This window comes from Parasteatoda tepidariorum, chromosome 2 (assembly GCF_982258835.1).
Source record: "Parasteatoda tepidariorum strain Cologne lab strain chromosome 2, Ptep-v5.0, whole genome shotgun sequence".
Lineage (NCBI taxonomy): Eukaryota > Metazoa > Arthropoda > Arachnida > Araneae > Theridiidae > Parasteatoda > Parasteatoda tepidariorum.
The window spans coordinates 25,997,284-26,019,977 of record NC_141756.1 but is presented as its reverse complement, the minus strand read 5'-3'; the positions used below and the strand labels follow the sequence as shown (position 1 = coordinate 26,019,977).

The following is a 22,694-nucleotide window of genomic DNA, read 5'->3' as shown; positions in this document are numbered from 1 at the left end:
GTGATTAATTGTAAATTCTTTCAAGAATCATGGTGTTGGAGTTTTAAGATAGCATGAAAATGAATAGATATTGGATTTAAAAATCCCGTGAATAAGAATATCAATATCGGATTTTAAAATCGTGCGAATATGAATTGGGATAATGGATTTTTAAAATTGCGACATTGTATTTTTAATTCAAATAAATATGAATCACGATGCACGATTCTTAAACTACGTGAATTTAAATCGCAACGTGTGACTTTTAGATTAGGTTTATACGAAAATCTATGTTTGATATTTAAACTGCATGAATAGGAATTTCGATATTAGTGGATTCTGGCACATTTCCAAATGTTCAAAGTAGTGAAAATCCGCAAAATTAAAAGGGTCAAAGAATCATGAGTATGTAAGCATCTCGTTAACGAGAATAAGTGAAAGTTTCTAAGCAAAAGGCTGAGAACCAATGGTCTTAAAAAATGTGGAGCTTCGCGATATTTCCAGAAAATTATATGCATACTCTTAAATTTTAATCCCGGAAAGATAATACAAAAAAAACAGAAATCCTGAGGTTGCCCCAGAATACAATCACTCAAATGCAATATAAAAACTATAAAAACACAAGTAATTATATATGGTTTGCTTACCTTCTCCAAAGCTCTTGATACTCTGAAAGAAATAAGATTGTTAACAAAATTACAAAACACATGAATATATTACTCAAAACTTTTCTATTTAATAAAATGAAAAAAATATCTAAATTAAAAACTGTTTCTAACACAAGTTAAGCTTGCAGGTATTCTTAGATATTATATATATTTCCTTTTTTTTTTTCAAATTTTACTTTTGTAAGTATTTTCCTTAATATTTGTATGAATTGATTTCTTCTATATAAAATTAAAAAATTTAAAAAAAACTTAGATATCATTGAAAACTTTTTAATCTTTAATAGTTAAACTTAAATAAATGCTTGTCAGATAGACTATGAATTAGAAACATGCTTTATTTTGCACTTCCATTATTTTTGTCAAACAAAGAAGTTGACTTATGGAAAATAGTCCTAAATTTTTATTAAAACATAGATAAATTACAAAAATTAACACTTCCACAATTTTAGAAGATGTTAAGAATAATACAGCAACAACTTGAATTCTAAAAACTGGCAAAATCTATGACTCTTAGACGAATATTTAGTGAACATAAGAAAGGAGCATTGTTTTTATTGAAAGAATCAAAGCTGCATTGTTGCTAAACATTAACCTCTTTATTATTAACCTTGAACCAAATTCAGTCTTTAAATGTGATGCACCTGAAGAATTAGCAAATTTAAAGAATTAGTACTAAATTGACAAATTTATAAAAATAAAAAGCATTTGAATTTATTTTACTAACTCTTTCTTTGCATATTTTGGTGCTGTAAAATATTTCCATTAGCTACTTTTGTTTATTAAAACAAAAATCCAACTTAATAAAATTAGTGGGCATAATCATGAAAACTGATTAATATAGAAGTTAAATAAACATGAAGCTAATTTTGTTTCTATCCATGTATAAAGATAAGAGATATCAATATTTGTAAAAAGTAAAAATATTTTCAACTGTTGATTGTTTTGTAAAAATTTTAGAATTTTTTTTTCAGACTACGGGAGTACAAAATCCCTGCATACGGGATTTTATAAGATAGTACGGGAGTATAAAATCCCTGCATACATATTATGCATAATGTCACAGATTTTAAAAAATACTTAAAAATGAAATTTGCAAAAAATTAAAAATTCTTCTTATTTCAAATTATCAAAAATGTTTTTGGAGATCGCACATTTCACGAATAAAAACGTGTGTGTGTGTGTTTTTTCTGCATTGAATTTTAATGCTTCTTAAATTTCACATGTATTGTATCGAAGAAAGAATGAGGCTTAAAAATAATAAAGTGTATGAAATTAAAATGTATAAAAACTTACTAAGGCGAAAAAGCAAGACAAAAAAAATAAATAAAAATAACGGAATGCCCTTTGTATTCAATAATTCAAAAAGACTGACAAATTTATTTAATGAAGAAAAATTAATTTTCAAAATTTTTTTAAAGATAAAAAAAAACTACCTAGTTAGTTTTCTTGTTTAATTACACCTTTATACTTTATAATATCTTAAGTTCCAACACATTTTTAATTTTGAAAATTTAGATGCAGTACTGAAAAGAGAATTTATATTTTACGATTCACATTTTTAAATAAAAAATGAGGTTAAAATCCATGCGGAATTTAAGTTAACTAACACTACATAAAATAGAAGAAAATGTCACTTACATCTGATATATCTGTCCATTGGAACCAAATTGTTTTACCAAGATCATCATCATACTTTCGTTCTGTGACAAACAACTATAAAATAAAATAAATTAATGCTCTGCTTGTTTAAAATAAACTTAAAATAATAAGTTCACAAAATTTTAAAATATACAAATATCCTAATGCTTAATGATACTTTTCATATAAATAAGACTGGTTTAAAAAATTTTCAGACTAATGTAACTGATAAAAATTTTGCCATTGATTTTCAGTTTCATTTTATATTATGATTTGCATCACATCTCTGTGTATGCATTTTCAAGACTATAATGTTTTGGAAATTGAAGGGGCGAGTTGCAAGAAATCAGCCGAAGTTACTTAACTCTGTTGATCAAAACACTGCAAAATAGACATATTTACTAAAAAAGTAGATCATTAATTTGTATTAAATTATGTTTAGATGACAGATTACTTAATTCTAAACAATATAAAAAATAAAATTATTGCCCGGGGATAGAAATAAGATGAGATGAGATGAGATATTAATCTTTTTTACTCAAGAATTAGATATAGACAATTGGTTATTTATTATTTTCTTCAACGATTACCAAACATCAACAACTTGCTTGATAATTAGTACAAAGTATTTTTAACTATTAGATATTGAAGATAAAACTATAGATTTAAAAAAAATTACCAGAATAAATTAAACAGAAGGATTTAGGTAGATATTAATAATAAATAAACAAGGTAAAAGAGCTTTTGAAAATAAAAGAATTTGAAATGAAACTGAACATAAGAAAAATTCCTCATTAAATTTTATACCAATTTTTTAGGAAAGACAAAGGCAGGCACTTTAACAACTTAAAACTCAAATTATGCATTTTCCCTTCATTTGGGATATTTGGATAATATTCCTTGACTTTTAACCTGTTCTCTAGTTACCTTGAAAATAAAAAATTTTATGACTTGAAAAATGAAACAAAAATAATAAAAATTATTGTAACTTATTAAAAAAAAATTTTTTTCAAATTGAGTAGACACCAATAAGAAGTTAACTCTTAGACACAGATGTCCTTTTTATTCATTTTTTTCTGCCGCTTTATTTACAAGAAAAATATATTTTGATATTTTTAAGTATAAAAACAGTCTCATAGTAACTAAACAAAAAAAATTTAAATTATCAGATTATATTTGTACTAAAATATAAAAAAAGTAGTTTGAAAACTTTTTTTTCCATTCATATTCATAAATTAATCATTGATTCTATAAATTATAGAATTTTCAATGATGAAAAATTGTTTGTCTCAGATCTAAGTAACTACAAATAAGTGCAAATTTAAAAATTACTGTTTGGAAGTGAACAGTAATTGGACCATTTTACCTTTAACGTAGAAAAAGGCACTGGTGTGTCTAAACCATAATTTATTAAAATACTAAATATAATATTTTTCACTACTTTTGACCTAAATTAATACAAATTCCTGGAAAAAGCATGAAAAATACGCTTAATGAAAATTCTGCTTCAAAGATTCAAATAAATAAGAATGTGCATTAAAAACACAATCAGAGAATGATCAAGTGAATAAACAATTTTTATATACTTTAATATCAGATCTAAGTTCATTCCATTCATTGTCTGTCATAGAAGGAGAGCGATCAACACGTCTCTTCAGCTCAACTGCTAAATCTTGCCTACTTTTGATAAGGTTTACTGGAATTCAAAAACAATCAATATATAAGTAAAGTTATTAATACACCTGGTGCTTCTATTTCACAATTAAAAACATACTCACAAGCTTCAACTTTACGTTTCTCTAACTCTGCTTCTACTTCTTTCTTTCTATTTTCTAGTCTAAATGAAAAAGGTTAATATTTCAGCATTATGTTTAGACTTAATTTTTAAATAAGTTATTTATAGGATTTTTTTCCTTTAATTGTTTTATTTTTTAAAAATTATACTTGGCATGAACAAAACTTAACCAATTCAGATTAAGCACATTAAGTAAATTAAATACATCTGGCACCCATTTTTTTGTGATTATTTTTCTAGCCAGTAGAGGCAATAACTTTTTTTTTTAAATTTTTTTTTTATTATTATTATTTCCAATAAGCTGCACAATCGGTCTTGCAAATGAGCAGGCCTAGTGCGTTCTCCAGAGGTGGTATCCACTCTTTCAGGACCACCACAATGGGTGAGATACCGTTGGTCATGTTAATTTGGACGTCTAGTTTCTGCCACACTAGATGGCAGCACCGAGACTCTATTTGGATGCCAAAGAGCACTAGGAATTTAATTTTGCCGGAAATGCCAAGATCCAAAAAGGCACTCCAGGGATATTTTACATGCCGCATAATCATACGACATGGCCGCTGAGGATTTTCTGCATCCCGAAAATCCGATGTCTGGGCCGGGGATCGAACCCGTGAGGCAATAACTGTAAATGTGGAGTTTGTGCTCGTATGGTGGGATGTAATGATCATGCGAGTAAGATGGCAGTTGTTTTAATTAGTAGTGAATATTCATGTTAACTTTAAGGGGGTATACAAATTGATTGCCCAGAAATTCACTACATTGGTATTTTTTAAAGTTAAAGAGTCGCCTGGATATATTTTTTAATTTATCTACACTGCCCAGATAAATTAATGCTTAAATAATTTTTGAAGTGCAGAATGCACATTCATTTACGTGAGGAACTAATTTTAATTAGAGGCCTTTTATTTTGAATAGAGTCTGCAAATATGCGTTGAGCTTTAAGAAATAGACTTGCAGTATGTGACTTCATTGTCTTAGCATTACTATGCATTTGCTAAAATGATGATTAAAATTGGTATCATTTTAAGGTATTTTAAAAAAAAGAAATAGGATACACGTTTCATAAGTGAGAAACTTTAATGTGTTTATAGTAGTAGTTTAAAAGCCCGTTTTGAGCCATTAAATAATTGCTTTTGGTTTTAATTATTACCATTAAATAATTGCTTTTGGTATATTTATAGATTCCTTTATTGACATGAGAAGAGAGTGGCAGCAATAAAAATGTGCAACAAGTGATTTGGCGGGAGAAAAAATCGGATAGAAATGACCAACAATACAGTTTCTTAAATTTTATTTAAAAATGCACTTGAGAACCTTTTCTTTTAAATCAAATTTTTCAGAACTATAGCAGTCACAGGATTTTTTTTTTAATGTATAACACAAATCGGCACACAAGATTGCACAATCTAGATAAAAAATTCAAATTTTTCTTCCAAATAATTTGTTTGCAAAGATATTTCACAATGACTGAATCTTTTCTTTTTTTTTTAAATAAAAGATCTGAGTTTTACATATTTTTTTAACTTTGAAGTAGAATACAGATGGAAGTCATGCATTCGGTATAGTGATGTAACGAATAGTGATGGGGGCGAATAGCCGAATATTCGGCCAAATTTTAGGCCGAATACCGAATATTCGGTGGCCAAATACTTACTTTTTAAAAATTTCTCTTTTGATTGTAATTTTGTAATTAAAGAAATTTCCAAATTTTAAATTAAAAATGAAATAAATATGAACAAAATTGCTTTTTAATCTTTGAATATTTAAAAAAATTTTAACAACTTGATTTATGATAAATTAGTGCATATTATTGATAAATAGATATTATTAAGGGAATCACAAATAAATTTTAATTGCCGATTCAGATAGTATTCACACTTCTATTTAACAAACTATATATATTTCTATTTTAATGTAAAAATTTCCAATGCTTGTTTAAATACATATGATGATAATTTTCCAACAAGAAAACGTTTTTATTTATATAACATTAATTAATACACTTAAGTGTTATACAACTTAAATTGAGTAAATGTTAGATTTTCTAATAATTAATGCAGTGAAATGTAACTCTGCAATATTCATGATTATATATATTTAAAAGTTACATACGTTTAAAAAAATATCTTTATTATTATGAATTTATTCAGCCAAATATCTAATAATATTCATATTACGCCGAATAACTTCATTATTCGGCCGAATAGCTTCGGCATTCGGCAAAATGGCCGAATACCGAATAGTGGCCGAATAATCTTTACATCCCTAATTTGGTAAGGATTTAGCCAGTTTCACAATAAAAAAGATAAATAGTGCATTCAAATTCTAACAAAAAATTAACAGCACTTTTAAAATTTGTTTTTAAGCTTTGTAAGATAAAGCTGATGTGCACAAGATGTATTTGATTAGTAAAAAAATGCTAGTTTCAATATTAAATACATTCTTGACAGTTGGTTGTACAGCCCGGCCAATTAGTAGTTGACCCACCAGCACTGAGTCAAGATAAATTTTTAATTATCTTTAATTCGTCAAATATCAGACTATACCATGCTACACACTGAATAAAATTTTAAGTACTGATTCTGTTATTTATCATGACACATAGAAGAGCTTTTAAATTAAAAAAAAAAAGTAGAAAATTAACTGTCTTAGGGACTTAATTGAGTACCAGTAATTAAATGTACAGTAAGTTTCATAAGAGTGACAAACTCTTATCGAGTAAAATGGGTAGTGTAGAAGAAACAAAATTATGGGAGAACTAATATGGTCTCAAAATAAGTTGAATTTAAAAGATACTTTTTTCAAAATGAAATAGATTGAATAAGAAATCTATCATAAATAATTTTTAAGTGAATCAAAAAGAGTTTCATTTTTTTTTAACATTCATTTATTATTAACTAAACAAAAAGCCAAACTATAAACAGAAAATGGTCACTTACTGCTTTTGTAAATCACCAAACACATTTTTTATTTTTTTAGCAGATTCTTCTAAACCTTTCTCAACTTGAGAATGTATCCTTTGAAGAGAGATAGCTTGTCTATTTAAATCTTTTTTACACCTATCAATTCCTAAAAAAGGAAGAGCAAAATTAGTAAGACATACAATGCGTACCCTTTAACTAGTACAGGATTTTTTTAGTGGTAGCAAAGGTAAGACTACCAATAAATAATTTAAGCAAATAATTTTTTAAAAATTTCTACTTTTGATTTTTAGCACCACTTGAAAAAAAAAACAGTATGCAAGAATCTCGAATGTTTAGGTTATGACAATGGAGTGAATTTAATATTTTATACTTACTTTTAAAGAGATAAAGACTTAGAAATTCAAACATTAAACTTTTATTGTATTGTCACTAATTACATTAATAAGTAAATAAAAACATTAAACTAGCATAGTGATGTCAATTTGTCATTTTAAGATACGCTTGCACACAAGATTATCACCACTTCAAGGCATTTTATTTTAGGAAAAAAGAATTATTGTAAAAATGACTGAATTTAGTAAAAAAATTTAATCACATGATTTTATGTCCCTGTAATATCAAATGCTTTTTTGATAATATGGTTTTACAATTTTACAAAGAAAAAAAGGAATAAGTTATATAAAATATATAACAAATATTTTAGCAAATACATGTACATATAAAAAGTTTTTCAGACATTAATTATTTTTTAATATTTTGCAGAACATCTTTTAATTTTTGGATTTTTCAATTTTCAAGGAAAACAAATGATAATTCTTTTAACTTTTTTATTCTAATTTTCTAGTTTATTTCACGACATTTAACATTAGTCTACTCTACACATAACAAAACTTACAAAGTATTATTGAAAAATTGTTATTTTAACAAGTAAAATTCTTCATAGTTCATTTGAGCATTTATCCTCGTAAAGACAAAAGACCAATTACCCACAGAAATTAAAACCACAAACCTCTTTTAGCAGCAGCATTTTGAGAACTATACTGACTAGATGAATCTTCAGATAGTGATGAGGTTTTACTACGTCGGAAACTGCTCGCCCTAAACAATTAAATGAAAACAATAAGTCAATATTTAGCAATATAAATAAAAGGTTTTTTTAAAAATCATGATTAAGTTGTAGTTACCTCTGCCTAAGAGATTGTTTATAATGTTGTTCATTGGCTGCTCTATTTTTAATTTTATCCAGCTCATCATGTTTATCTGAATTATCAGAAAGAGGAGAATTACAAGGTATGTTTTCTGGCTCTTGCTTGCTACCAAGTGGATTAGGTTTTTCATAACCAGATAATGGAAGTGACTGGGTCAGTTCTTGATCTGGCGTGCTGGCTGCTGATCTTGTGTCAAGATTCAAGCTCAGAGGTTCAGAATCCTGTAACCTCTCATGATTGGTATGAGTTGAATTTACACTTTCTATTTCATCAACAGCATCAGGGAGAAAACCTAAATAGAAAAATAATTTCAGTATTCTAATATGTTATAACTGAAGTTTATTCTAAAAAAATTTTTAATTACACTCTTATGCTATATTAGGTGCTAATTTCAAAAAGTAATTTTCTCTCATTAAAGAAGAAAGGCTCGAAGAAAAAAAATTCTTTAAAATCAAATCTGAGTTAATACCAGGGTAGGGTTTTTGCCGTCAAAAACTGGTTTTTGACATGACAGTGGTAAAAACCGTCAAAAACCTACTGTTTTCTTTAATTTATGGCATATAGGGGTAATATATTATTTTCACATAATTGCCTTTATAAATGAATGTTGTAAATGATTGCTATTGATTTTGCAACTATATACATGTATTCTTATAGAAGGATATACATTCATATAGAAATATTGCAATATACTTATTGAAAATAGTGATACTTACTTTTATCATAATAGCTTGATTTGCAAATGATTCAAAATTTTGCACTTCCTAATTGTTAGAAATAAACAAACAAACAAAAAAGCTTGGAACTATTAATAAATTCAAGAATTAAAAAGAATTTAAAATTTGGCATTTTTTAAATATAGAAATAAGCTAAACAAAACTTTCAAAACTTGTAACTACTAACAAACTCTAAGTCAAGAATTACTGCTATTTTGTCAAGTTAAAAACTTTAATTCAGTTGAAAAAGCATATTAAACAAAACTTAATTACAAACAAAATTACATGTTCAGTAGTCGGGGTCACCGTGCCAAAGCATACGATAGCAAGTGACTAATTTTGTGCATTTTTCATTGCCCAGTCAATTTCTAAATCTAGTATGAATGAGTCCAAAATTCGAGAAGATACAAAATTATTTTCCAAATACCTATAAATTATTTTACAAAATACTCAAAATTATTTTACCAACACTATGGGTTTTTGACAGAGGGGTTTTTGACATGACGGTAAAAACCATGGTAAAAACCGTCATGTGTCAAAAACTTGCCAACCCGGTTAATACAACTCTGGTAATTGAATAATTTTAAATTTTAATTTAACCTTACGTTTATCATTAAGAAATAAAAAAGCTCAAGAAATAATATGTGTGGGTTGGTTAGCAAATGAGAACAAGTAACAATAAAATATAACAAAGTAAATTTGCAAACCCTAGCATTATAATTATATTAATTCTATCTTACCATTTCCATTTTCAACTCGCTGGCATTCTTTTTCAATATCAGCATCAACATTTCCACTACTATGAAGACTAGAGCTATCATCAGCATCAAATGAAGCAGTAGCAGTAATTCCACCTACATCCTTCTTGGGCTTCTTTTTCTTCTTTTTGTTTTTATTGTTCTGAAACAAGAATATATTATACATCTTATTCTTGTATAGAGTCTAAGATGCTAAGACTCAGTACTATTCATCAGGAAGTAATTTACTATGTTTCAGTAAATTTTAATTTCATGTTCTAGCCCATTATCAATAAGGGTAGTTTTGAAAAAAAATTAATATACCTCAAATGGAGCTCAAAAGGCAATCTAGATCAAATTTCTTATCCAAAAGCACATATTTCAAGGAAGTAAATGAAAAAATTAAATGTTTAACTCTTTAATTTTCACAACACAGTAATTAAACGGTCTGACAAAGTGACATAGAACTAAAAGTGCCTATTTGGTACTATATATGACTAACTTGAATGTGTGTAAATAAAAAAAATATATATCCATTTCTCTGTAGCTGCATCTAAAATTATGTATGCATAGATAAAACTTTTTCATATATTCTTTTTATATTGAAAAATAAGTATATTTTAAAGTTTAAATAAATATTGTAAATAGTTATTGCAGATTATTTGATTATTTCAATATCACTGCTATTAACAAAATTAAGACGACTTACGGCCTTAAACTTTGTTAGTGTACCCTACCCATAAACAGAAAATTCTCGAAAGAGGACAATTTTTTTCAGTTTTTTAAGTGTTCGATTAACAGAGGTTTCACTGTATATATATATACATTGGTAGTAAAGCAACATCTAGCATTTATGTTAAGCCAATTGAAAATTATCTTTCATTTGATAATATACATTAAAACAGGAATAGCGTAATTAAGTAGCTACTAAGATGTGGCTACCAACAAGAAAGTAAAAAAGTTGACGCTTATCTGAACCAACTGTAGTTAATTATATATTGTAAAATGTTAACCTAAATTCACTAACAGAGCAAATAAGAAATACAGCAAAAATATACATGACCAATAAAGAGTATAAAAAATAACATACCTTGTTTTTTAGGCTTCCAGTTTCAGCTAAATGACTTAAAGCTTCCCGGCCTCCATCTACAAAAAAAAAAAATATAATAAATTTGTTTTTTTCTTTTAGAAAACTGAAGTTAACAACACCCTTTAACAACACTGAAATGTTCATATTTGAGAACTGTCACATAAAAGCAGAAATATTTCTTTTTGTTTTATAAATTTATGAAAGTAAATATTTTTTGTATATTAATGAAGGTTTTAGGATTTATTTTCTTACGTGAAAATATGGCTTAAGTATGGTTTTCTCACGTAGAGAGCTAAATATCGCGAAAAATAAAAAATAGGCTAACTGAAAAGTATACAACGTTTTACTAAACATACGATATTACTACTAATCCATTTGTTCAAAATACAATTAATTTTTTTACCACTATTGATTTTAATTAGAAAGTAAACAATGGAGGTATTGTTATTTTTTTATTTTTTCATACCTTGGATCAAAAAATCTCAAAACTTTTAACATGCCTTGCAGAGCTGAGTCTACTAATAAGCATCAAAAATGAAATTTTTACAAGCTTAAACATAATGTTTGAATGTATATTAATGAAAACAGATTAAAGTTCCTGTTATTAATCTGTAAAAATAAATAATAACATACTTAACAATTAACAATTTGAATAAATAAGAAAAATTAAATATTACTAGCATTGATGGAGTAAAACTATGTATTGTTATTAACTGTTTAAATACCGAATTAAAATAGGGTAAACCAATAACTTGAAATTTGATGAATTTACTACTAAAGAGCATCTAAAGACAAAAAAAAATAGAAGGAAAAAAAATTTTATTGTGATTTTAACTATGTTGAAACACTGGCATCTGACATGGGCATTTTTTACAGACAGTGGTCAAGATCGCTTCAGCTGTGTTCCATTACAACTCAAAGGCTACTTTTGAGAAATATTTATAAATTAAACTCTCTTTAATGCATAAAATGATTATATATTGGCAAGATATTCTACATATTCTCCAGGAATAGCCTTTTAAAAGACATGCGCAATTCATGAGTTCACGATATTTTTACGATATTTCCAGCTTTTTCAATTCCATTATCTCATCATTCCTTAGCAATTTCACTTTCTAATTCAATTTTATGATTAGGCTTTCACTTTTTGTTTTCAATTTGCACTTGACTCGAGGATATAATTTTCTTCTTCTGCAATGCTACTTTTAAACACAATATTCTACAGACATTGAATGATATAACAGACTAAGATATTTTAATCTGTGCTTTCCGTATCAAATAAAACTCCTGGATTTATTAGCTGACAAATATCTATATAATCAAATCTTCCAAATTCAAATCAAATTATGTTTTCTAACAAAGCAATAGTTTGTTAAACCCTTGAAAATTTAATGTTCCGAAAATAGAACAATTGGTTTTAAACTAATATATTGACTTTAAAATTTCAAAATAATATTTCGAATCTGATGCCTAACAGAGAGTGATATTATCCCTTAAACCTTTTGCTTACGGCAAAAGGTTAAAAGCTTATAAGTATTGTAGCTGTGTTATAAAAATTGGAGTTTTGATAAATTATATAACAAGCAGGATAAAAATTCACAAATTACAACTCTAAAATTCATTAAGAAAAAATCAAATAACTATGGAAACAAAACGAAACTAAATTTAAAAAATACTTCACGATGTATATTTTAATTGTATGAAAGCTTATTCGGACTTTCATTGCCCATTAAATTCTAACTCTCCTTGTTCTTTTTTCGGAACATTAATATATAAACTTATGAAAAATTTTTTATTATACAAATTATAAACTCTTTGCTATGAAGCTTAGCTTGGTGAAACCTGTTCTGGTTCACGTGTTGTGCCAGGCATAAGCATAAGGTCAATTAGCCAAGAGAAGCACTCAAATCTAAAACTCACATGATTAAAGAAAAACTTTTATCACTACTTACATTGCTGTAAAATCACAAGTAAAAAATTCATAATAGAAATACCTCTAGTTATTGCATCTATGGCTTTATTTTCATCATCATCATAAAACTGAAGAATTTTAGCAATAGTTTCCTTCTTAGTTTCGGGAAAAGTATCATGTATCCTTGAAATCTAAAAAATTTTTTAATCATTCTCTTACTACTATGTCACGATACAAGTAAACTTGAATGCAAACGAAAATGTAACAAACTAATTAAAACATAAATATAATCAAAATTATTAAGATTCTATTACACATGTTGACCAGTTATTCATAAATACTTGGGTACTCTAGGTACTGGAACAGATTAATAACTAAAATAATAAACCTGGCTAAATATTGTCTAAGTTCAAAATTATCGGCAACTATGATGGGAAATTTTAAATTTTAATTTTCAGAGCATAGTTAGTAAAGTATTTTATTTTTACCAATAAACATTAAAAACCATCATGTGAATAATATACATATAGCTAAAAAAAAAAATAAGCAGCTGCTATGTTGAGATCTGAAACAAGTATGCAATACATTGAAGAGAGTATGATGTTGCTAGCTTGTGCATGCATCGTGATTGTGCAAATAAGAGCATCTACCTAAAGATTAAGAGTAGAGATAAGCATTAAATTATCAGGGTTGGCATGGTGTTTACCATGTGAGTTTTTTATCACCATTTCCCATGGTTTTTACCATCTTGAGAAAAACCTGTTTTTTTCATGGATTTTACAGTCTATTAAGTTTCCCAAGAGTTTAACTGTTAACTGTCTCATAAAAATAAACACTTTTCCCATCCTAACAACTATTTACTGATAAAACATGAATATTAATCAAGAATATAAGCTTATAAAGTATCTCTCTGGCTCTCCCTTACATACAAATAAAATAAACTGTGTTTTTAAGTTCCACCTTTGAAAATTTGATTTCCAGAAACTTCTGTGATCAATGATTTTTTTAAACGTTTGGACCTTCGATCTCCGGAAACTTCCGGATCACTGTTAGCGAAAAATCCGGAAATCCGGATTTTTTCCGGAGCACAATCAGCCCTGATTAATAATAATGAGTTGCCAGAATTTATTCTCATCAGAATAAATCATTTATATTATTCATAGTCAAAATAGTTACATGTAATGGCAGTCAAAATAGTTTAAAAAATTGATTGAAGGATTTTTGACAAAGAATTAATTTTCAAAATTTCAAATTCGCAACGACTTCAAAAAAAAATTTTTTATGAGGAATACTTAACAAGAGTCAGTCACATGATCATTAAAAATATATTAATATCCTAACTAACAGGTATGGTGACATGATAGACCTAATTTTTTCGATTCTATTAGGTACATCTATACAAAATGAAAAAATAAAAACTAGGAAATGACAGTCAGATTTTTTCTAACAATTTAATAGCATTTTATCGAACCAGAAAATAAAGAACATATATGTTTTATTATAATAAGCAGATACTTTTGAATAACTCAAATTTTAGAATTAAACAATAAAAAAATATAAGTTTGATTTCTTGAAAAAAATATTAAACTATTTAAATAAATATATATAATATATATTTATTTGAATTTTTATACACTGTAATGAAAGCCTGAAATGACAAAAATAAATCATCTTACTTTTTGCTTTGTTGATTCACTAGTTCTTTGTTCAGAGGGCATACTTATAGAAGAATCGTGAGAGAAACCTTCTGTAGAAAGCAACAAAATTTCAACAAAAACAATTTTTTTACATGATTATATGAGAGAAATCAAACATATGAATGAGGCAAAAAATGTCATAAAAATAAATAAAGGCTTATCGGCTGGGTATTTGAAAATTCCAGAGCAAGATTGAAAATAAGAACTGAAATCAAGACATTATATAGCCAAGGTAGTTGTTTGTTTTGATTGTCTGCATCATTTCACCTGCTTTGCTGAATAAACATAATGAACAATTGACTGCATGTGAAGATGGGGCACATTTATTGATATTTGCCTAAACGTGTTTAATTCAAGAAAATTCTTATAGACAAACTATCAAGAGCTTAAGAAGATATTTGAGAATATAGGATCAATACAAGGTTCATATGATTTAAATCACTTGATTTATGTCATGATTTAAATAAACTGATTTTATAAAGAAAAAAAAACATTGATTAAAGTCAAAAATATCTTTTGTGTAGGATAATTTATAAAAATATTCCCGATGTTATAAGATTTATTCTTCATTCGATATTCAAGTGACAAATTGGTTTTCTGTCTTTATAAATTCATGCAATTATTGAGTTTAATTAAAAGCGAAACATTTTTTCTGTGATTAGTGTGTAATAATTATTTTAACCATTTCAGTTAGAAAAATTAAATACTTTAGTTTAGTATTGTTTAAATAGTATTAAGCATTATTAATATATTTCTTTCATCAGAACTTCAAATGATTGGCACATGTAAGAAAAAAACTGATTTCGTTTTCTTTTATAAAAAACAATTTTGCCAACTCTACATAGAAAGTAAGAATAGACTAAGAATAAAGTAAAATTTTGATTTAAAGAAAAATATATTAATGCACAAAATATTTTTTTAATTTGAAGATTATTTACAAATTACTAATATTATGACATTTCAATAAACAAAATTAATAATCATTAATTTTATTCCCAAATAATAAATAAAGCAAAATAAAGCTGACTAAATTTATTTAATGCTCTGTGTTTTATTTTCCCATGTTGTACGCTCTAAATGCTTCAAAGATATTTTTTCACCCCGTTCTTCCAATGGGTTAAAAAAAAAATACTTGATACCACTAAAATCATGCACAAAATTTAAATACATACCAATACAATGAATAAAGCTAAAATAATTCTTTTTTTTTTTTTTACATTTATTATTATTTATTGACCTTTTTGATTATTAAATGTGATCTTATTTTCATAAGATTCATTTTATTGCATATTGCATATTTTTTTCATCACACAAAATAAATATAAATTCTTAGAATTATGAGATATGCATTTCAGTAATTGATCATTTTGAATTCAGACATATTTGTAAATACATTTCCAAATTGTATTTCTTCAGCTTTAGTTTTTTCAAACAGTCAATGATAAAGAACAAACCCTAAATATTTACTATAGGCAGCAGTTTCTCTAACCTTGCCAATCCTTTGACATAACTTATTATGAGTAAAACTTCACCTGAAGTAACATCTGGTGCTTTGTGGTACTCTGTTACCTCTCTACTCGTAACGAGGTAAACCTACATTGGTTACCTGGACATATGGGCATTCCTGGAAATGAGCTGGCTGAAGAAGCAGCACGGGCTGGCTCCGGTGCTGTTTTCTATAGCCAGCCTTGGGAATCTCTCCTATATCAATGAGGGCATCTATAGTCAACCTCTATGGCAAAATCACCCATGAGTAATGTCGCAACTCTGATAGTAAATGACAAGCTAAATCGTGACAGTCCTAGTGTGCGTTAAAAAGAACTTCATGAAAAAAGTGCCAATCAACAAATGGACTATCTGAAATGTTCCGTTAAAATGCTGTGCGCCATAATAAAAACAGAAAAATCACAAAAATTATACAAACCAGAACAAAAGAAGAAGAAACAATCTCAATTCTTAGAACTCAAAGTGTCAACAAAAAAAAATTACAAAATTGACTTGCCCAAATATAATTTTTTTTTTAAAAACCAGAAGTATGAAAACTTGTGGTTTAGTATAAAGTAACTAATGTTTCAATTCTTCACATTTCATTTTTCCATTTGTCTTCCAGAAGATAAATTTGCAAGCGCATGAACTTTCATTCATATTTGCACATTTTACAAATATATTACTAAGTTTACAGATTAAAAAAAGTTAGCGCTTAAAACACTAATGTTTAATTAAATATTACTATATTTGCCTCAAAATATCTAAATATGTGTGCGGCCCTGCGTTAGTTAACCTGCTGTGCAAGTGGCCCCTTCACTTAAAAAGATTGTGCATCCCTACACTAGACAAAATGAAATTTTGACAAAACTGTAAATTGCAAAACTGTAAAATTAAATTAAATACCGAAACTTTTTATTTCACCAGAAAATATAATTGATTGCTTCGAATGTTTTAGTTTCTGATTAAATTAGAACTAGTCTGTAGTACTTTTTATCATCTTACATTTTAACCACTAAAACTTTCTATCAGGATTTCAGTGTATGTTCTTTTAATTTTCTTTTAGAAGAGAACATTAAGTTTTGGAACAGCCTTTTGGAATGGAGAGAGAAACAATTTAATAATTAAGTTTTTTAATTTATTTTTATCCAGTTTCATTCTTTTTTTATTAACTGATTTTAAAAATTTTTAAAGAGTTGAAAAAAATCATTGTAGATGCAATTACTAACAAATAATAGTGATAGAAAAATAGTGATTTAACTCCAGAATAATTTTAACTAAGAGGAATATATTTTATTATTAAAGATAAAGAAAAATGTAACAGGAAAAATATGAATAAAAAATACAAGCAGCCTCTATTCTGATGAGGGCTGAGACATGAATGTATATAATAGAAGTGCATACATCTAAAAAGCACCAAAGCCTAGACATGTGCAATGATGCAAAATTAGGAATATCTGACTGAAGTTAAAGGGTTGAAATGAGCCCCAAATTCCTACAAACTTATTTTTAAAGAATAATTACAAAACTTTCGAAAAGAGTAGTTTGAGATTGTAATAATTTCACAGAAATCTTAATAGTTTGCACCGTTGTTGATATCAACCTGGTACATGGAATTCAAAGTATAGATTAAGATTTGTCTCTCAAACATTCCCTTAATGATAGACTGGTTAGCTTTGAAGCAAAAACTGTTAAACAACAGATTTGAGATCGTACCTCAAGCTGTTGTTAAGAGTGGTCAGACATCTTGATATGCGAGTTGTTTTAAAACTTTTCCTTTAAAATATTTATTTGAAAAGGTTTTTTAAGGCTTACAATAAAAAAAAAAATTTTTTAAGTACATGTCTTTAAAAAAAATCATTCAACGCACTTAAACTCATCTTATTCTTTCTAACAGATTCTATGTAAAATTAGATTTTTCTCCTGAAGCTAAGAACATTATCATTAACCTTAAAAGTTGTGCTACTCTTTGCCTCCAAAGAAAGTCCCACCTTTTTTATTTAATTTATAATTATTTATGGTAATAATTTTTTCTCAGAGTTTATTGCCGGGGGTCTGTCTAGATTTTTCTGAGAGGTACCTCTATTTTGTGAAAATTTAGACATAATTTGTGAAAAATTAAAAATTAGATTTAAAAATCCAACACAAAAATATGGCAAGAATACAGATTTATCATTTCTTAATGAATACAAAAATAAAATTTTAAGAAAAAGTATTTTGTGAAACTACTGTTTTTCCTAAAATTAAATTTGTGAAACGTTTTCCCTAAAGTTGAATTTGTGAAGGTACCGCTAAACGGTAGTAAATTCGGTCTGGACAGACCCCTGATTGCAGACCCCAGATTAGGAAATCCTGGTATGAAAAACAAAATTTATTTTAAATCAAAAGAGAAAAAAAATACTGTGTCAATCAATAATTGTTCATTATATATTTTTCCTAAATCATAAGATACTTTTGAGAAACAATAACCAAAGTTTATTTTCTACTACAAAGACTAGCAACACATCATTCTTTACTGTTTAACCTTCGCTTTAAGCAAGTGTTAAAATAATCTTGAAAAAATAACTGAGTGCTAAGAATACAGCTAACTGCTTGGTTTGAATGCTAGCCAGAGCCTAGGCTTTAACACTCCGGCGGGCGCGTCTTGAAACTTACGGGATTGGGCGCGGTGTATCTGTCGGATACATTTCTGTTTTATGTGTTTTTTGTTAATATGTATTACTTTAAATCTTCTATTTTTATTTCATTTAGGTCCAGGCTTTTACACCCAGACCTTTTTTCAGTTTTTTTTACAAATTTTTTCATTTTTTAATTTTTCTCATTAAATGCTTTTATTTCAATATTATATGTTAGTCTAGCATCTTTTTCTCTACTTTTTTCTACTAAATATATTAGAAACCGTAGAAATGTATTTGTTAGTGCATTTCACAATTATTTCCAATACTTCGTCAGAAAGAGCACAGTTCCAAGAGCCATATATAGTTTTTATCCCTTTCGTACATTCGATTACTCCAGGTAATTTTGTGATAATGTTCTTCGATCTAACTTTCACATTTTTTCTTTCTATCCAATTTTCCCATTTAGTACTATTGTCCATTTCTACATAAAGTTCATCATTATTAGCTTCAGAACTATCACTGCTATCAGAATCAACTTCACATGTTTCTAAAATTTCTTTGTCATCATCAAATTCTACAGCATTAAATTCCTCATTCCCATCGCTAAATAAGAATACTATGAACTAGCTCAAAGTCTTTTTGATTATTCATATCTAAAAAGCGTTTAGTACTCATCATGGGAAAAGAAAAATCAAAAACAAACAGGGAATCTCGATATGCCCGTAAAGCTTCAAGAAACAAACGTTATCGGGCGCGTGTATCTAACAGATACAAAAACTTCATACAAGCTTCAAAATAGAAAATACTTCTTCACGGAACTGTTCGTTACTACATTCTGAAGTAGCAGGTGGCCAGATACTGGTTAGGTCAAGGTCGTGAGAAAATATTTTAGGGGACAAAAACAGAGATATTGACAAGCCTGTATCTGTCAGATCAACGCGCCCGATGGAGTGTTAAGATTACAGAAATGAAGTTGCACAAGGCCTTACTAGATAAGCCACTAATGCCAGTTAGACTACATTATATTCATTAAAAACTCATTCTCCATAAGAACATACTAGCCAACATCGGAGAAATAAAATAACAGATTGGCGAAATAAATTCTGTTTCAGCTTTTTTAAGATTTAAAGTCTAGAAAAAAATGAGTTCTAGTAAATCTATAGTAAATGATAGAATTTCAAATGTTGAAATAAATACTTTTAAAATATCAAAATGCAAGATAACTTCCTCACTGTGTAATCTTAAAAAATCCAGTCATAAATTGTATGTTGATATTTAAAAAAATTTTTAAATATTTAATACATATAATGTAACTTTCATAATTCTCACATAGAATTATTTTCTACTACTAAATAAATATGTAGATATATTTACAATGAAACTAAATATGAAAAGACTAGGAAAGTTGTAGGTTTATTTTTTCTTTAGAAAGTTTTAGATGTTCTTACAATTTCACCTGTATTTGGAAAAAGATCAACCTAACTTACCAAAAATAAATATCAACCAGCAAGTAATGTTGGGTAACATAAGAAAACAAGCATGTAAATTTTTCCTAAAATAAAAGGTTGCAAACACGCAAGGCAACCACAGAACGATATTTAAAAATAAAAAATAAAAAAGAGGACAACATACAACAGTATATTTCTTTTACTCATATCTATAAACAATCCTGAGAAGATTTCTGAATTGCAATTGCAGCAAAATAATCACCAAGTCTTGGCAGAAACTAAAGCAGACTGTCAGAAATTTTAAAAGGACCAACTCGAAGGGTATAACTCATAGCTACCTCTAGGCTAAAGGATACATGCTTTTTTTTAAAAAATTTGCAAGTGTAGTTGGCACAACAGATGACAATACAGAAATATCCAATTTCTTTGAGCCAATTCCAAGACATTTCAAAATATGCAACATGAGATTAACTATTATATAACATAAATAACAACTGGAAAATATAACATAATTAACTTGAATACACCTAGCATTTCAATTCTTATACCATAGAAAGTAACAATCTAATTAAAAGATGGCATCTAAAGGATTCCTTTATAACTACAACCAGTTAAAAATAAAAAGTTTAAAAATATTTTAATTTTCTTTCTTAATACAAACTCTTCAAAAATAACACAAGCTACTAGCTGATTTATGAAAAAGAATTATAGTTTAAATATATAAACATAAGAAGCAAAGATTGTGAGAATTTCACAACAAAGAAAAATACTTTAAGAAGTAAAAGAATAAAAATAAAGTAAGCTTACAAAATTTAGCAAAGCTCTTGATAAAAATTTAAATCAAAATACAGCAACAACTGGTAATGGAAAATTTATTTTTACTTTAAAGGAAAACTCTTAAGCAGAAAAAATCTTTGATAGTATGATTGATCACATATGATAAGGTGTCAAAATTTATCAGATAAAATATCTCACACAAGAAATCTGGGGGAAAACCCTTTTAAGTGACACGTAAAACAACGCAAACTTAACATTGGCACTTTCTATGAATTACTTAATTCTTCAAACTAAATTAAATACTTCCCAAGATTGATGAAACTATTCAATTTAACATTAATGAAAAGATTGACAATAATAGAATAAGAGCTTTAAGCAACAAAATATCAGCGTAAGAAAATAAATAAAAAAATTTATTTACATCAAAGGTAATTTCACATTTATTGACTGGAAAACAAATTCTTGAAATGTTTAATAAATTAATGATCATTAGGCGATTGGCTGCACGAGCAAATATTATGTAATAAAGTAAGTAAAAGTGGCTTTCCTTTAAAGCAATAATAAAAAGGCATCGAAGTGCTACTTGTTTCAACTATTAAATGCAAATAATATTTTTTCCAATGCCTTTTTTTTAGCTTGACTAAAATATTGAATGGAAATATTAGTTACGATACTAAAACAGAAGTAATTGCATTCCAAAAAATAATGCAAAATATGATGCAACAATAAATAATAGTCCATCAATAATATTAAATTGCAATATTTTTCTGAAATTTAATTTTTTCTTTTATCTTTAATTTTAAAAAAATGTTTCTTTCTCGTTGTGAATACTTCGTTTTTGCACTTACCCTTTGTGCCTCCCTTCCGAGCCATAATGTAAAAACACAAAATTACAATAGTTTTATTAGTTCCAATAAATTATAAAGCTAAAATAATCTTTCTTTCAGAAATAATTATAAATTTAAGTTTAAGATTTAAGAAATACCGGAGATCACAGAACAGTCGCGAAATTATAGCCAAGAGATAGCTTATAAATGGTGTTGCCATTTATTTATTTTAATATTGAAAAGGCGAATGACCCATGGTCGCCACTGTAGCCGAGCAAGTAAAGTCTAATAATTTTTGAGTCTCTTCTTGCTTGCGAACTGCATGCAATTTTAAGTCAATGCAATTCGAATATGCGCGAGAAATTACTCTTACATGTAGTTTCTGAACCGGTTGTCTTACTACCAAAGCAAGGGAGACATCCGCCATCCCCTCTGCTGAGGATCAAAATTGCAATGGCATGTCTTCGGATCATCTTCAGTGTTGTTTCCCAGACCATGGCCAATACCCATTGGGCAGCTTTAGTGCTACGTAAATAAAGTTTCTACCCACCATTCTTTTTAGTTCACAAAATTAATATAAAAACATAGCGTACGTTATGGATTAACGTTATAAATAATGCTACACTTTTTTTTAACCTCTCTCTCAAAGAGAGTCTCTCCACACTAAATTTCATAAACATAGTACTACTTGCAATTCAGAAAAAAAGCACTCCATTGTTGATCACTCTTCATACTTTATTTTTATGCTTTAACTATGCATTTTAGTGACGTTAGCAAGCATAATAACAATGATGACATAAGTACTGATATAAAAAGATGAACACATGAGACATATATAAAAAAATTTATGCATAAATATTAAACCTGTTAATTTTAAATGTACAGTTATTTTAATCTGAAAATGTGAAATGTTGCATCTCTTCTTTTCCACCCCTTTATAATAATTTCTATTATCCCTCCAAGCGGGACATCATTTGTAGACAGCAACTTTTGTATTTCATGGCCTTATCCTGTACCTTTTTTTTTGTCACCTGAAAAGTAATCTCAATGATCATATTTTTAAAAAAAATCAAACAGCTTCTATCCTTTTAATACACCCCGGCACCAAATTATATTTAAAAAGAGGACATCGAAGACGGTTGGCACTTAGCAAAAAAATTTTATGAAGCACA

At 27.6% G+C, this 22,694-nt stretch overlaps 1 protein-coding gene across 1 annotated transcript in view; it reads right to left on the bottom strand.

Moving 5' to 3' along the window:
- The window catches only part of LOC107438098 (uncharacterized), a 29,725-nt gene extending 7,981 nt beyond the window's left edge, over positions 1-21,744 (bottom strand). The window contains exons 1-12 of the mRNA XM_087157033.1: positions 21,544-21,744; positions 14,347-14,417; positions 12,753-12,861; positions 10,759-10,814; positions 9,672-9,831; positions 8,192-8,507; positions 8,017-8,105; positions 7,023-7,152; positions 4,064-4,122; positions 3,872-3,981; positions 2,286-2,360; positions 627-648 (exon numbers count right to left, since the gene is read on the bottom strand). Coding sequence (XP_087013159.1) covers positions 627-648; positions 2,286-2,360; positions 3,872-3,981; positions 4,064-4,122; positions 7,023-7,152; positions 8,017-8,105; positions 8,192-8,507; positions 9,672-9,831; positions 10,759-10,814; positions 12,753-12,861; positions 14,347-14,417; positions 21,544-21,568 — 1,222 coding nt within the window. The 5' untranslated portion in view covers positions 21,569-21,744. The remainder of the gene's footprint in view (positions 1-626; positions 649-2,285; positions 2,361-3,871; positions 3,982-4,063; positions 4,123-7,022; positions 7,153-8,016; positions 8,106-8,191; positions 8,508-9,671; positions 9,832-10,758; positions 10,815-12,752; positions 12,862-14,346; positions 14,418-21,543) is intronic.
- Between the last annotated feature and the right edge of the window lie 950 nt (positions 21,745-22,694).